This window comes from Nanorana parkeri, unplaced genomic scaffold, assembly GCF_000935625.1.
Source record: "Nanorana parkeri isolate BGI_ZX_2015 unplaced genomic scaffold, ASM93562v1 scaffold666, whole genome shotgun sequence".
NCBI classification, from domain to species: Eukaryota; Metazoa; Chordata; class Amphibia; order Anura; family Dicroglossidae; genus Nanorana; species Nanorana parkeri.
Genome location: NW_017306934.1, coordinates 1 through 16938, shown reverse-complemented (window position 1 = coordinate 16938; position 16938 = coordinate 1). Strand labels below are relative to the sequence as shown.

Genomic DNA, 16938 nt, shown 5'->3' with positions numbered 1-16938 from the left:
CCGATTTGCCTTGTCTTGCATTTGGGCTGTGCTGGAATAAAGGGCCAGTGCAGCCTGTATGCAGATAGTGCAGACCGGCCCTAAATGAGCAATAGTACGGGAATACCATTAGCCTTGCACTCTACAATATGGCGATAAGAGAATGATGGTGCTGGGTAGGAAAGTGTGTGTGAGCATGGTGCATGTCAATCACACCCCCCTCCCCAAGGTCCAATCAGTTGCGGCCGGGGCAATCCCCGTTCCTTTGTAAGTGTATCTGCAACCGTCTACGCACATCCCTCGTGCTGGATGCATTGAACCAAACAGAAATAAAAACCTGGCAGGGGTTCTGATCCCTCTCTGCTCTATACAAATGTAAAAAAAAAAAAAGTTTTGGCTTCAGTTTCTCTGTCACAAGAAAGAAAGGAAACAAGCCCAAAGTTTGCTGAGCACCCAGTCTATGTATATAATGGTCACCCTCCCCCTAGAGCTAAGCGTGTCTGCAGTGACCCCTACCGGACAGAGATAGTACAGCACTCACACAGCCACGCTTACAGCACACCGGAATAGTACGCATGCGCAGTGAGTTCCCCGTGACGTCACCGCGCCCTTACGTGTGTGTGTGTGGGGACTGGGGAGAGAGACGCGGGAAGTTTGTAAAGGGGAGCAGATCGGGCGGGCGGATCATGGAAAGGTAATATCACCGGGGGAAATACCGGGCTCTACCGGGAGGGAGGGGGACTGTATATACGGGCGTGTCACACTACGAGAGGCCTCCGCCGGGTCTGAGCAGGAAGATTATGTAATCACAGCTGGCTCCTCAGGTCGCTGTCCCTCAGAATGACCGCCTTCCTGGCTGCCAGAGTCCTGTGAAGGGGGATGGGCGCCAATGTTGCTGTACCTGTGGTGGCGTGTTCTGTGGAGATGGGGCTCATTCACACAGCAGCCCATACAACATAAATACTGGTGTATTATGTATCCCTCCCTTTTACCAGGGTGGCCTCTACAGCCTTCTCATAGAGGTCAGTGGCTGTATGTGGGTATACACTGCTACCTGTGTACAGACACACCTTACGTGCTGGCCCCCCCTTCACCGTAAATGCCGACGTATTCCCGCTGCCAGAGGACCCTGTATGCTGTTGTCAGCTGGTATATACTGCCACTACGTACACCCCTGTATGTGCACGGACATAAAATCTCAGACACCCAGTCTGGGTCCAAAATTTTACGTCCATGTGTGTGTAGCCGCCGACAACGCACTAATGTCTGTACTATGAGACTGCACTCGGGGCTCTGTTAGCGGGCATACACCAGCCTTTACGGTGTATGGGGGCTGGCTTTTGTGTGCAAGGGTCCCTACCAAAGCCTGCATCCAGGGATTTACAACTGTACGCATAAGCAGCTGCACGCATGTACCACTGTATACCCGGGTACAGCCACTGACTTCTATGGGAAGCTGTACGCCGCACCCGGGGCTCGTCTACTACTACTACTTGTCAGCGGGAATATGCCGGCCTTTACGGTGTATGGGGGCTTGCAATCGTGTGCAAGGGTCCCTACCAAAGCCTGCGTCCAGGATTTGATAACCGTAAGCATAAACAGCTGTACACATGTACCACTGTGTACCCGGGTGCAACCACTGACTTCTATGGAAAGCTGTGCGCTGCACCCTGGGCTCTGTCAGCGGGAATACGCTGGCAGTGAAAACAAGTCCAAAGCGCTAAATTTGACCAACAGATGAATAGTACAAAATGAGGTTGACTAGGAGTGCTGCCCCACTTCAGCTTGGGAAGCTGCAACACTGAGAAGAAAAAGAGAAGGGCGCCCACCCTAGTGTAGAGGGTTTTTAATGATTTTAAGTACAAATACAGAGTAAAACATACTCACAAAAGTGGATCAATAAAAGCATAAAGATGAGCCTATGCGACTGTAGAATGGCTGCACATATGTCTGTGTGTCAGCACGGGACTCCTGTGATGACGTGTTTCCGGGGCCACGCCCCCTTTGCTGGCATTAAGGCTGCGTTCACATATAGGCGACAGCATTATGGCACGTGTTAACACTTAGCGTTTTGTAGCGCTTTTTCTGCCCTAAAAACGCTTTTAAAAAGCCCCCAAAATCCAATTTATTTCTACGGCCCTGTTCACATCTGAGCGTTTTGTCATGATAAGAAAAATGCCTGTCGTTGGAAAAGGTACATTAGATTTGGGGGGGGGATTGCAGCTCTTTTTGGCCCTTTTTTTGGCTCTTTTCACAGACTCAATAGGAAATGCTTAAAAACACGTGTGCTTTTTTGTGTGTCAGCTCATTAACATCAATGCACTACAATCTGCTCACAGACGCGCTACTTGATTTATGCGCATGAAAACATGCGTCAAACACGCGTTGAAACTTGCAAAAATGCTATCACCTAGGTGTGAGCCCAGCCCTACTGTGTATGGGAGCTGCTGCCTGTGTGCAAGAGCACTAATAGAAACTGTTCCAGTGCAGCTGCCACTATGCACAGGTACCGCTTACCATGGCCAATTTCATTATACAGGAGCTAAAGAAACTATTAACATGACGTTAAATTCAGCAGTTAAATCTTAAAAATACATTGAAGTACCCCAACTAACAGAAATGTATCTTATTTGTGTATCACTCGGCTGTAGATCCTCAAATCATCTCTGAATTGGTGCCGACACTGTCCTTCCTTCTGGAGGGGGGCTACCTTTGTTCCCCATGGTCCCTGTGTGTGTTGTAAAGTAGTCGACGAGTGATACAAAAATAACATACATTTCTGTTAATAGTTAAGGTACTTGAATGTATTTGTATTTTTAAGATTTAACTCCTGAGTTTAGTGTCACTTTAATGATATATAGGAACCTTTTACTGAAGAGCTGTGAGGGAATTTTTGAGGACTCCTTCACACGGGCATTAAAAACATTACATGGAGATGTGGACAGTTTTGTATGCATCTGTATACAGCAGTATGGAAGTCTCTGGGCCCTTTTGCACAGCTGCACCTGGCAGTGTAATGTTTATATAGGACACAGCTGCATCATTTTTGACGTTCTTCATGCCGTCTACATGAATACTGCATACATGCACCCTATTAGCTGCTGACACCTGCCGGGTTATCATCCCATCTTCTACTAATTCATTCTGTGAGATCTGGGAAGTAAAATATCAGTGTGTTCTTATTTTATGAAGCATCTTCCTCTCTGTGTGTAACCCGTTCTCTTGTTCTGCTGGTGAATAATAGATTTTTATTTGGGCATCATTCAGGAAACATCTAAAGGAAATTCCTGCTTCTGCCAGGAACTCCTCAAGCTGGACATGGAACTCCAAGAAGAACAGCTCAGAACTGCTCTGTGGTATGGGAGTGACCCCTATGGAGAAAGATCCACTGGACACAGAAAATACTCCTCTGGACCAAATCATGACGATGACTCCACCACAGAAGCGTCCGAGACAAAAGGAGAAAGATGACACCTTTGTTATCGCCAGACGCCCAAGAGCAGCCAAAATCTCTCAGCCAGGTGAGAGTTGTAGAGTCCTGTTATCATGAATAGGTGTACAGTGTGTAGGAGTCACCCATGTGTAGGGTAATGTCTGCTGAAAATGAGTGACTTCAGTTTTACAGCCACTGATCGGTCACCAACTATGTCTAGGTAGGATCAAGTCATGAACTGAACGTTGCTGGGAATAAGATATTACTAGAGAGCCGGAGTGTTATAACAAGCCAACATGAGACCTTTTAACCCTTTTCCGTAGCCGACTTTCTTCGTAAGCAATGCCCTCCGTCCTCCACTGTCCCTTCTATCTTCACCTGTTTTTCTTTTTCTGGGTTTGGCATCGTTAGCCTCTTGATTGGCTTTCCCAGGATGATTGTACTCCTGCTAATGTGCACGGTAGTTACTTCATTTTGCTGTAGAACCTTGCTGAGCCTGTTCACTGAGCTGCACATGCTCTGAAACATTATCACCTCTGAGTTTATTCACCAGAAGGACCATCAGTGAACGGATTGTTTTTGGGGTATTGCAAATCCTTCAGGCCTTGTGGTATTGCTGCTTGAATACACACTTGAGACACAATTATATCTAGTCTGTAAAACCTTTTGCATATCGGACCTTGCATTGATGTGACCTACCATGTGTAATGATTGATTTTTGTTTAAGCTAAACTACAGGCACAGAGGTAGAATGTATATGTGGGAGCTGTTTTACCTGACAAATAAATTTCTGTCTGCCCAGTCCTGAGATTTACCCACTCTTGTAATATGTCACTACCAGCTTGGTCACCTCCCTTCCCCCAGCAACAGTAGAGGAGCAGCAGCAGACTGTAGAAGTCACCCTGTAGCTCATTCTGTTCTCGCCTACTATTCCTCGTCAGTATATTTGCATGCATCTCAGTACTGGGGATTGCAAGAGGTAGACACAAAGTCAAATAAGATTTTTTTTTTTTTTTTTTTTTTTTTTAAATGACTACATACATTGCTGCTTGTTTTTATTTAGCCCTCTGGAGTTCAATATGAAGCATTCCATATATCTGGATACATTTTTTTTAAACCAAGCTGTGAAGACCTGTAATCCTTTGTTGTCCCGCTAAGCCACGCTTTTCTCTTTCTAGGAATATCATGGGATTCCCTACCAGATGAGTTAATTCTGGGCATCTTTTCCTACCTGCATCTAACTGATCTCTTGAAAGCATCTCGCGTTTGTAAACGATGGAGGAGACTATCGTGAGTAATTTATGCAATATAGTGATATCTTACTACAGAGTGGATAGAAGATGCACACTTATACATGTGTTTTCATGTTCCCATGAATGCATGATTCAACAATGCACTGTGTATGTGCCACCTTATCTTGCCATTCAATTTCACTGGCAACCAACACACATACGTAGAGTAAACTTCCCTCGGTGTAATAAAACAAAAAACATGCGTTTTACAGTGTGCTCGAAGTTAATGAGCTAGCTTAATTTTGTTTGCCCTGTGTATGAGTGTTGATGTACCATTTAAAAAAATAAAGTCACAGAAATATATATTCAGTTACTACCTCAATACAAACTAGTAGTCCATCACTGGAGCCATTTTTAAACTTTATTTTATAGTTTATCCGATTAACCGATTAATCGAACTTAATAATCGGCTAACTAATCGATTTTGAAAATAATCGTTAGCTGCAGCTCTAACGTATTGTAATAAGAACCTCCACTTTCCTGTTACAGCAGCTGTGTGGGGAGTATAAATGTGACCAATAGGCAGTGCAGTTGGACCTATTGCATACGTAGAATACACCTATGAGGACTCTTGCTAAAGGAATGTGACTTATTCAGTCATACCAGCAGAGAACACTGCAGTAGGAAGGCTGAAAGCAGATTTTTTTACTGAGATATTTTTAAGTAAATACATTCTGTTACAGAATCATCATATGTGGGGTACAGGGCAACAAAGACATGTGAGACTTCAATTGGGCATTGAGGTTATGCATATAGGTCTAAATACATTGTACAAACACTGACTTATGCCAGGTAGCATTTTATTTCTGTGCTGAGTGGAGGTTCTGATATGGACATGACGTGCTTTATATACATTCAGGGCTCAGCCACACCATATGCAGTGTGTTCCGGCGCGGTCTGAGCCCGAAACGCACTGGATCGCATAGATCAGGCTGGTGTTGAAGAGGGCGCGTGGTGGTGCCAATCATGTCGAATGCACTACAGGCGTGCCCCCCGCCCGCATTACGACCGCCCAAACTGGAACGCGAGGTACAAAAATGCCCGCCGTTCCAGTGCAGTGCGATCAGAAATGCAGCATTTTTTCCGATCGCACTGGAATGGAGTGCATTCCTGTACCTCGTGTTCCGGTGCGGGCAGGGGCGTGCCATTGACATGAATGGCGCACACCTGCCCCAGAACATGGCCCGGCCTGATCTATGTGATCCAGTACATTCCGGACTCGGACCGCGCCAGAACGCACTGGATATGGTGTGACTAGGCCCTTAGATATAAAGAAAATGCATCTCTGAGCAGTTTTGGTTCCTCAGATTGTGCTATAGAACTAGCTTGAAGTGTGCGCGAATGCTGATTTGTGTTCAGCAAAGCACTGAACAGTGATAAACTTCCCCACAGGTTTGTTCTTTAAGGCTTGTTCACACTATAAGCCGTGTCTGGTATTTTTCAGCAACTAAACACCAGTCACCGCTAGGACACAGGAAACAGTTGTTATTTATGTGCCTCGTTCAGACCACAGTGCAGGTGTGTGATGTGTGTTGCAGCATGTTTTACTGCGGAGACCTGAATGGAGTTGCCAAACCCTTTTTTGGCTTTAGTCCTCTCAGGTCACAGAAAGAAACATACTTACAAATGTATAAACAATATAGAAACATTACTAATGTACTACTGTGACCTAATAGCATTTAGTGGGCTTCTGCCCTCCATATGCTGACAGTACAGAGCCGCGCTGCAGGCGGGAAAATATTGTCGGGGATCTACTCTGCTGCCCGATTGACAGCTGGCTCTGCCTCTAGAGCCAGAGCCGGCTGTTACCACCCCCTCCCCTGTCTCTCTCCAATGAGTGCTGGAGGAACAGAGAGGGCAGCGGTAATCCCTGTGGAGAGCTGTGACTGACAGTCACCTGCAGAGAGAAGACCATGAGCTGAGTGATCAGCGGTTTGGGATTGCTGAGCTCTCGATCTATAGAGCCGGCATGTGACACCTGCCGTGTCCTACACCGGCTGTAAGCATTGGGAAGAGTACATTTCACTCACCCAATACTTCTCTTTTAAAAAGTGTGATAAACTGACAGCACATCACACAGCCCAGCCACTGGACCTGTCACCACACTAGCCTGCACATTGAAGCTGAGTGTATTAGTGTGTGTGTGTGTGTGTGAACAAGGCCTTAAGCTATTTTCTGTGTGATATTCCAGATGCTTTCATTCTTATAATTGATATCTTGTGACCACATATAAAAAGGCGACCCTCCTTTTCTTCTAGGTGTGATGAATCACTGTGGCACAGTTTAGACCTCACTGGGAACCATTTGTTGGACGGAGTTATTGGAAGACTGTTGTCACTGGGAGTGGTTGTGTTGCGGTGTCCCAGATCTTGTATTGGAGAACCATTATTTAAACAGATCAGGTGAGTGATCCACTAGACACAAGATGGGAGTCAGCAGATATAAATGATCACAGACCTGTACATGATTTCTGGTATCAGTCAACCTAAATTTACATATTGTAGACAGTGCTGGTATGGACTGAGCAGTAAATATCAGCAGAATTACCCAGCTTTAGTGGTCCCTTCTCCTGAGTGTCTGCACAGGTTGCACAGTGCCTTAGGCATGCACTAGATTCCTACACTGAACATAATCTCCCAGATTCAATGGACATCCCCCTCTGTGTGCACCTTAAAGCAAACAGCCAAATACACATTTACTTTATCTGCCAAAGAACTGATAATTCTGTACAGCCTGTGTTGTCACTTACACACATTTTCCACATTACACAGCTAGACAGGGTGACACACTGTTGTCTCAAACAATTTCTTATCTTGATTTAGCTATTGAGCTGCCATTGTCACCTCTCCTACAGCAGTTGTGTTTTAGCTGAAGGATTATTGTAATTTCTTTCTGGGTCTCCATGACTAGGCTAGAATCCACCATATCATTTTTCTTAGGCATGGTGTTCCTCCTATTGCATTATTTTGAGAACCCTAAGGCGGTGGGCGGAGCCTGTTGTGCTCCCTGCTACCTGTCCTAGATGGATCAGTTTTTTTGTTTTGTTTTTTTTTTACGGCAAGTTGTCATTATGGATTTCCAGGAAGCAATTGGTGAATTCCTTGTCTGCACTGTCTCTAGTTGTGGTAACTAGAGGCAGTATATTCTACTTGCAGTATTTCAGTACACCAGTATAATGTAGCGCCATTTACCTCCTTTGTTTTACAGACCTTTGCGTCTACTACATGCAGACCTTTCTCATTGCACCATCAGCATAGATGCTTTGCGGAGCATCATTTCCTGCTGCCACAGACTTCAGAATCTGAGTTTGGAAGGGCTGACCCTGAATGATGACATCATGTGGTAAGAGACAACAATGCCATGGGGCATTACTGGTTTATAATATGGCTTTTAAAGATAATTTTTCTTTGAGTCTGTGAAGGTTCTCATTCATCCAGGTCATGGTATATCTGTAAAAAATAAGTCAAGGCAACTGGACTTGCTGTATTTTTTTAGGCATGCACCGATACCGGTATTTTGGTACCGAGTACGAGTACCGATAATTTTTTTTTCCGGTACTCGCCGATACCAATTACGTAGTAACGGCAGTCCCATTCAGGAATCCAGGCAGCGTGTAAAGACTCGCCACCCGGGTACCCGATTAACAAGAAAGTCCCCTCTTACCTTAGAATGGGCAGCCTGTCACCCCCGGGTTCCGAGTCGAAGGAGATATTTGTCTTTTATCCCCGGAGGGAAGGCCAGATTTCCTAGGACTGGAATTAAAGGGGATGGTGCTGGCGACAGGGAGTATTGAGAGAAGGCGGACCGGACCACCGTCAGCGTAGGCATGATAGTGGGGTGGGAGCGGATGGTCGGAGGGAAGGGGGGCGAACACCAGGGTAGGCCTGACAATGGTATCGGAGAGAAGGATTGCTCCAGGCCGGTCCAAAGCTTTGAGTGGAGACGGATCTGTGGATGGTCGCAATGTCCTTCTTCAGTGTAAGTTCCATTTTAGAAACCATGTCGGCCATGTCTTGCCTCGTGGGCAGGGAGAGCAAGATGGCAGAGATCTCGTTGTTGGAGAGGTAGGAAGGCTGCAACGGCGTCAGTGGTAGGCGAGGTTCCGCTATGGGGCTGGGGCATATGATCTCCGGGTTCCGTGACTGCTGGCGAGGCCGAGGCCTCCCTAGGGTCGGGTGGTGTAGTAGGCCTCAGGGCCGTGTCGAGTGTCCCGGGGGCCATCGGGCCTTTAGAAGAACTGCGGGTGGAGGAGGCTGGCGTGGAGAGGAAGCGCTGAAGGGATGTCTGAGGGCGCTTGTCTTCGTTAGAACGGAGTTTGGTCTTCTGCGACATCAAAAAAGAAGGTTTGGGATGCCGTGATCAGCTGAAAAGTCTCAAGTAGCAGCAGAGCTCAGGCAATGTGCTTCTTCACTCCGCCATAGCCAGGCCACGCCCCCACATAGTAAGGTAAGTTAACCTTACCTCATGAGGCCAGCTCCCTGATTGGTCAGCTTCCCGACCAATCAAGAAGCCGGGCAGCGCGTCATTACACGCTGCCCAGCTTCCTGATTGGCTGTAAAGTCGGCTCCCTGCTCATCACAAGTGAAACAAACAAGCTCTTAGGGTGGAAGTGGGATAGTCTGGATGGAGGAGAGCCAGGGTCCCCACACACGCTCAAAGAATTGGGGTCTGCCTCGTTGTTCATAAGTGATCTTATAGACTGGTAGGATGTCATCAACGAGCCGTTCCCATCCGTTCAGAGTAGGAGGTGAGGGTGACTTCCATAGCAGGAGGATACATTTTTTAGCATACAAAAATAAAATCTTTTCCTTAGTGTCATTTGTACAACTTATCACTTATTTATGGAGTTATCTTTGGGTTTAGCCTAAATGATCAGCTACAGTCAGCGTAGAAATGATCAGCGCGTTTATATTTATAAGAATTTAATGTTATGTGATTTGTCTAAGAACTTCAGGAAAATCACAAACTTACCTTGCATTTGGGTTATTCCCACGCTGCGAGGTTACATGGCCATTTTGTCTAGGGGGATCAAATAAAGGTGTTTGCCTCACCGGACCCTCAATTCCACTGTGGTCGGCACATGCTTCTCACCCCCGCGCTCCAGTTATGGAATGTCCCCCCGCATCCTCATGTCTAATGCAACTCAATGGACCTGCATAAGACGAGATGATGTAAGTGATCCTTAGACTGCTGAAGCCCAGAGGAGTAGAGGTTGGGGGGACAGGTCTATCAGCCTGAAGGGAGCTGGTGGGACAAAGGGTCTTACAAGTAAATTTATGAGTCCCCTAGATAAAATGAGCACTTAACCCTTGCAGTGTGGGGGGTAGCCCCACTGGAATGGGAAGCTTGTGATTTTGCTGGAGTTCTTCTTTAAAGCCAACTGCAGACTTACTGTAAACATCATGCAGGCAGTTCAGTTTATAGTGATTGCATTTGATTACACCACTCAGTGCAGATGGGTACACTTGGACTACTCCTGAAATAAATGAATTGTACAACTTGCGCACGGAGGGCTGCCACAAGTGCACTATTCAGGGGCATAATTCACACCCTGTTATTTCCTGCACTAATGTTTCGATTTCTGATATTGCTTTTATGGCAGCTTCATATGTCATGTCTTAGATTGTATCTAAACCAGTTAAGAAGTGGGTGGTCTTATTGGGTTTTTTTGGGGTTTTTTTTAACCACAGTCCTGAACTAAAGTTGTGTTCCAGGGTCACATAATAGGGGCAGGCACTAAGCAGACAGAAGGCTTGGGGTTACATGGTTAGGTTTCTATAAGGATTATATCGGTACGTATAGACCAGGGGTAGCCAAACTCCGGCCCTCCAGCTCTGGTGAAACTACAAATCCCATGATGCATCTCTCTCCGGGCGTCATGTCTGTGAGAATCTTGCAATGCCTCTTGGGATTTGTACTTCCACCACAGCTGGAGGGCCGGAGTTTGGCTACCACTGGTATGGACTAATGGACATGTCGCACAGTATTTGAAGGTTGTACATGGAATAAAGATTGCAATACATGGTGGTTAATCATATTTGTACTAAGTATATATTTGTTTCATTATTTGGATGACTTTCCTTCTGAAGGTGATACCAAGTTGAACTGGGACACCTCTGTGTGGTTACATAGATGGGTTTTCCTTGTATATATTTTGGGTTTCAGCAGGGTCAGTAAGTCATGATAATATACTGTGGTAACTGTATAATGACATGTTGGTACACTGAGCACTGCAAGCAGTAGTGGAGCAGGGCCATCCAAAGCCACCCTATGCTCATAGGGTTAATTGAACCTTTCCAGTAGCATTTCTGCTGTGTGCACGTACACTTGACCGTTAAGCTGAGAACAATGCAAAGCATCTCAGTAGGAACATGTCCTATTCATAAGCTTTGCACTACACTTGGTAAAAAAGTCTAGCCGTGACAGGTGATCTTTTATAATGCCATGTACATGTAACCTTAGACATGATCTGCCGTCTTCTGCTTCATATTACAGCATGTTGTAATTAGGAGTGGAATAACGTAGGTTCAAATACTTGGACATGGGTCAAATCGTTTATGCTTCGGAGTTGAATGTGGGAATATACTGTAGCTGTTGCCATTTGTGTGTGTGTGTTTGCAGAACATTAGGCAATGTAATGTTTCATGAAAGAACCCCCAGTTTTTCTCTAGCACTTATTAGAACATTTTGTCTTCAGTGCTGTTGCCCAAAATTCAGATCTGGTAAGACTGAACCTCGGTGGTTGTTTCGGCTTCTCCCCAGAATCGCTGGCACACATGCTGAAGAGCTGCTCTAGGTAAGACTTTCTTCTCTCATGGCAGAGTTGGAGTTATGTGTAAGTGGGTGGGGGAAATATTTATGTAACATTAGGGTTATGCAAAACCCAGAAGGAACTTTGAACAACCAATGAAATGTCCTTCCAGCAAAGACAATAGAAAAAAAGATAATTTTCTTGTTTTTTCTTCATAGTATAGCGGACGTGGATTTGGATCAGTTTTATTTACATTTTTGTAATACCTTTTTAAAACTGATTTTATTTATTTTTCTTAATATATCTATTGCAGACTTGCACATATAATGCATAAGCAGATGCTAACCTTCGTATAACAGTCCATAGACTTAGATACAGACATCTAAATTTAGACATCTATTTAAATTCTGACTTCTGTGAAAGTCAAGCTTGACCTTGCCTGTTCCGCCTCAGTCACCGTTGGTGCCAGTAGTACATTATTTATGCTGTTTGGATGGTAATTCCCCTACAATGGTATTTCATGCAGGCTGGATGAATTGAACCTCTCCTGGTGTGACTTTACAACCAGCCATGTGAAGAGCGCAGTGGATAACTTTCCTAGAAGTTTAACCCAGCTGAATTTCAGTGGGTATCGTCAGAACCTGGAGATAACCGGTATGTTGATGAAACTAATCATAGCTGTTTAATTTTAGTGTAATGTGCTGATGATGAATTGAGAAACAGACTTCTTTCAGCTAAGCCCTATTTTGTTTTTGTAGATGTGGAGGCTTTAGTACAAAGATGTCCTGACCTTACCAATTTAGATTTAAGGTAAGTCCCCTCATTGTACCCGCTACTCCATACACTGGGGCAGTGATGGCAAACCTTGGCACTCAGCTGTGCCAAAACTACAAATCCCAACATGCATCTGCCTCTGGGAGTCATGCTTATGGCTGTCAGAGCCTTGCAATGCATCATGGGACTTGTAGTTCCAAAACAGCTGGAGTGCCAAGGTTCACCACCACTGCACTGGGGTAACCATTTAGTGGACTTCATGTGGCACTCAAAAATCACATCAGCATGCAGCTCTGCATACTGTTATAAAATCATCTTATATTCATTAGTAAAAGTAGAATTAAACACTCATCTTTGTTTGCATATATGTACCGCTAGCAAGCAGTAGATATAAGCAAAAACGTAAAAAAATGACCAAATAGGTAATTACTTACCTGTGTCTTCCCCGCTTGCTCCTGTCTGAAGATTCTCGAGCGGCTGTGAAGGATGATGGGGTGGGTGCATGTGCAGTAGAGATCTACGGCCAGGAGAAGGGGAGAGACAGTGGAGGGGAATGCACGCAGCCAGGAGCGTGCACATCGGACAGGCACCATTGGACACTGAAGATACAGCAGTCAGCGCTGGAGGGACTCCTGAAAACTACTGGAAAGGAGATTGGATCAAGAGGCATCCTTTAAGGTAAGTCCTTAAAACATCATGGGGGGGGGAATTGTGACTTTAATATCACTTTAAAAAAACATGTTTTTCATTTACTTACAAATAGAGTTCATCCGCTTCCTAGTCCACTTCTGGCACAAATTACTACAAACTACAAGGTTTAAAAATAGAGGTCTTAGTTGCACAAATCTTGCAAAATATATGGAAGCCGCACTGCCTCATCAAGGCCCCTCTGTGTGGTGTGGTCCTAACTAATCTATGAGAGCCTCCATCTTGGAGCATATATAGCTAAGGATGAATTGAGTGCAGGTTTGCCAGGAGGCAGCCCAACCTACTTAAAGGCGCAGGGACACATCAGAAGCCCCGAACGTTACAATGGCAGCTGAAGCCCCCAGTGTGTCCCCTCACCAAATCCATCAGGTCAAACAAATGGCGACCACACTCATCAATTTATAACTAGCTTTAAAGCAAGGTGCACACGGAGGTGCTTTACTAAGTACGAAAACACAAATCAGTGTCACCCCTCAGTGTCCTCACATTCAGCACAGGACCTGTGGTTCTGCATTGTACATGATTATATCAGACAGCTGTGACCGGTCAGGCAGCATAGAGAAGCAGCTTTGGGGGACCTTTGAGGAACAAGGTAAGTATTTCACCCAATCCCCAGACCACATGACAGTTAACACTTACAATGCGGAAAGGTAACTTTTTATTTACAATGTGATGGGTAGATACTGGCCCCTGAATTGTGAGGGGTTTGTTAGTACATTTTTATATTTATAAAGACAACCCTTTCATATGTACCCTGTTTCCCCGAAAAAAAGACCTAGTACTATTTTTGGGAATTGCTAAAATATAAGACCTACCCAGAAAATAAGACCTAGTTGTGACCATTCCCAGGACCGGTGGTGGCATAAGGGGGAACTTGAAGAGCCGCAGGAGAGAATCGGCTGTGCCAACTAAGCCATCGCTAGAGTAAGCGAGGCGGCACCGGAGGGAACAGAGCCGCATAAGCCGATGCCTCCTCCATAGCGCCGGCTCCTGTCACAGGCGGAGTGATACCAAATGCACTCCGCCTGTGAGGAATCGATAGTGAAAGTGCGCTTCGCTCATTCTGGCCAACGATTGGTTACCAAATTGCTCTTGGAAAGGTACGGCACCCCGGATTGCCCTTATTCATGTACAAAAATATGGTGATAAGTGTGGATTGTTGTACAATAACAAAAAATAAGACCTACCCCGAAAATAAGACCTAGGTGTGGTTTTTTTTTAGCCAAAAAAAATATAAGACAGTGTCTTATTTTCGGGGAAACACGTTATAACAATCCTAATGTAGTAAATGAGTGTTTACTTCTCTACAAGCCTGATTAGAAGTGGGGGCTCTAATGATTTACCAGCTTTAACAAAAAGTGTAATCCCCTGTAGGGTAGCTTCAGATATCTAAGCACATTCCACACATGAGTAGTGTTTCATGCTTTTCTAGTGGTAGTAGCAGTGAAAGAAATAGATTTGTGTGTTATGGGGAATCTAATAATATCTTCCTCTGTGCAGTGACAGTGTGATGCTGACTCCAGAATGCTTTACAGTGTTCCACCAACTGCTTCACCTGCAGCACCTCGGCCTCAGTCGCTGCTATCAGATCTGTCCTACTTCCATGCTGTAAGTATTTAACCAACAAAATAACTGGACTGACATTTTTTTTGTCCAGATAAGTCGTATTTTCTCAATAGCAGAGAGAACTGATCTTTACAAGCAGCATACATGAGAGAACTGATCTTTACAAGCAGTAATCAATTGCTAAGGGCTTAATTTATACAGCAGCAGTGTGGACTTACTAGGGGGAATTTATCAAAACTGGAGAAGACAAAATATGGAACAGCACGGCAACCAATCAACTTCTCTCCAGCTTGTCCAGTTAAGATTTGAAAATGAAAGAGAGAAGCTGATTGGTTGCCGTGCACAGCTGCTCCAGATTTTGAATACTCCAGTTTTGATAAATTCCCCTCACTGTGGCCATACCACTACTTAAAAAACAAATTGCACATTTGCAGTATGTTTGGGGGTCCTAAACCAGCAGAGCACTATTCAAATGCATAATGAAAAAAACGGCCAGGAGGCCCATTAATGTGACCTGTCAGTAGCGTTAGGCGGATAGAACTCCGTGGACACTGCAGGCTCTACACCACTGTCTGAGAGGGGGCAGTAAAATGTGTGTTTAGGTAGCATTGTGATGTCCAATAGTGGCCTCTCTATCATAAATAGACCCCCAATTGTAATATAGCGCGGTCGGCGCTTCCGGTTTCCAAAACCCCCCCCCGGACTCTTCACCTTGATTCCCGGGATCCGCTGCCCCATCTTGGATCCCGGGACCGGCTCCGAGGGCGTCAGGAGGAGGAGGACGGGAGATTAGCTCCTTGCTGATCTCCGTCCGGGCTGTGAATGCAGAAGTGATGTGTATTACATCACTTCCGCATTCACCTGTCAGTCATCTGGCTGCTATTGCCAGAGAGAAGAAGCTGATAAAGCAGATCTCTGCTTCATCAGCTTCTTTTGGGGTCCACAGGTGATATTAGGGGTCCTAGAGACCCCTAATATCTCCATAAAGAGGACCTGTCAGTGTGCCTTTGCTATTATATAGGGGGTTGTTATCCCCCTATATAATAGCAATAACAATAAGTGCAAAAAAATAAATATAAATAAAAAAAAAGAAAAGTAACACATAAAAAAGTAAAGTAAAATAAGTCACATATAAAAAAAGGGGAAAAAACCCCCCCAAAATGTTTAACTCCCCCACCCCCACGTTTACGCGCCTATAAACGTAAATACGCGTCCGGTGCCCCAGCGCGCAAAAATTACAATTGCGCTACACATGTTACATATCGCCGCGAACGTCGCAGTGAGAGCAATCATTTTAGGGCCATCAATCACTGATAACACTAAACTGATGAGCGGTAACAGCTTTTAAAGCGTCGCCTATGGCCAATTTTGGGTATTATCGTTTTTTGAGGTTTCGCGCGCGCACGCAATTTTAAGGCTTGACATGTTTGGTGTCTTTTTACCCGATGTGACCCCGTCTTTTATATTTTACCAAAAAATTGGGTAATAATAAATGTTTTATCATTTAATATAGGGGAAACTGTTTTTTTTTTAAATTTCGGTAATTTTTCCTTAATATAGTAAAAAAATAAAACCCCCAGTGGTGAATAAATACCACCAAAAGAAAGCTCTATCTGTCCCCAAAAAAGGGTATAAAATTCATTTCAGTACAGCGCTGCATGACGGAATAAATGTCAGTCAAAGTACCGCAGCGCTGAATACTGAAAAATGGCCTGGACAGGAATGGGGTCTAACACCGCGGATGTCAACTGGTTAAACAATAGTAAAATCTGCTATAAAAAAAAAACACATGTACATTTATACAATCTGTGTACTGTTACATTTCAGGGTAGAAAATGACAGAACTTGACATGACCTATACATGTACATCAAAGTTATCTAAATGCAAAAACAAAGTTTTTTAATATAGTACAGCTTACCAGTCATTCAGTGTGGCGGCTGCATTCTTCTTCTTTGTTTCTTCTTCTTTGTTCTTTGTTTCTTCTTCTTTGTTCTTCTTCTTCTTCTTCTTCTTTGTTTCTTCTTCTTCTTCTTTGTTTCTTCTTCTTCTTCTTTGTTTCTTCTTCTTCTTCTTTGTTTCTTCTTCTTCTTCTTTGTTTCTTCTTCTTCTTTGTTTCTTCTTCTTTGTTCTTTGTTTCTTCTTCTTTGTTCTTCTTCTTCTTCTTCTTCTTTGTTTCTTCTTCTTCTTCTTTGTTTCTTCTTCTTCTTCTTTGTTTCTTCTTCTTTGTTCTTTGTTTCTTCTTCTTCTTCTTCTTCTTCTTCTTTGTTCTTCTTCTTCTTCTTTGTTTCTTCTTCTTCTTCTTCTTTGTTCTTCTTCTTCTTTGTTTCTTCTTCTTCTCCTTCTTCTCCTTCTCCTTCTCCTCCTTCTCCTTCTTCTTCTCCTTTCTCTTCTCCTCTCCTCTCCTTTCTCTTCTCCTCTCCTTTCTCTTCTCTTC

The 16938-nt window shown here is 44.5% G+C and overlaps 1 protein-coding gene across 1 annotated transcript; it reads left to right on the top strand.

Moving 5' to 3' along the window:
• Window positions 1-620: 620 nt before the first annotated feature.
• SKP2 (S-phase kinase associated protein 2) lies at window positions 621-14549 on the top strand. The gene is made up of 9 exons (XM_018563472.1): window positions 621-673; window positions 3247-3500; window positions 4591-4702; window positions 6963-7106; window positions 7912-8046; window positions 11402-11500; window positions 11982-12109; window positions 12214-12265; window positions 14438-14549. The coding sequence occupies exons 1-9, from the start codon at window positions 666-668 to the stop codon at window positions 14547-14549; spliced, it is 1044 nt and encodes a 347-aa protein (XP_018418974.1). The 5' UTR covers window positions 621-665.
• Window positions 14550-16938: the final 2389 nt, after the last annotated feature.

Coding starts and splice junctions, on each gene's coding strand:
- SKP2 (XM_018563472.1), top strand. Junction 8,047..11,401: donor CTGAATGATGACATCATGTG/GTAAGAGACAAC, acceptor TTTTGTCTTCAG/TGCTGTTGCCCAAAATTCAG. Junction 11,501..11,981: donor ATGCTGAAGAGCTGCTCTAG/GTAAGACTTTCT, acceptor TATTTCATGCAG/GCTGGATGAATTGAACCTCT.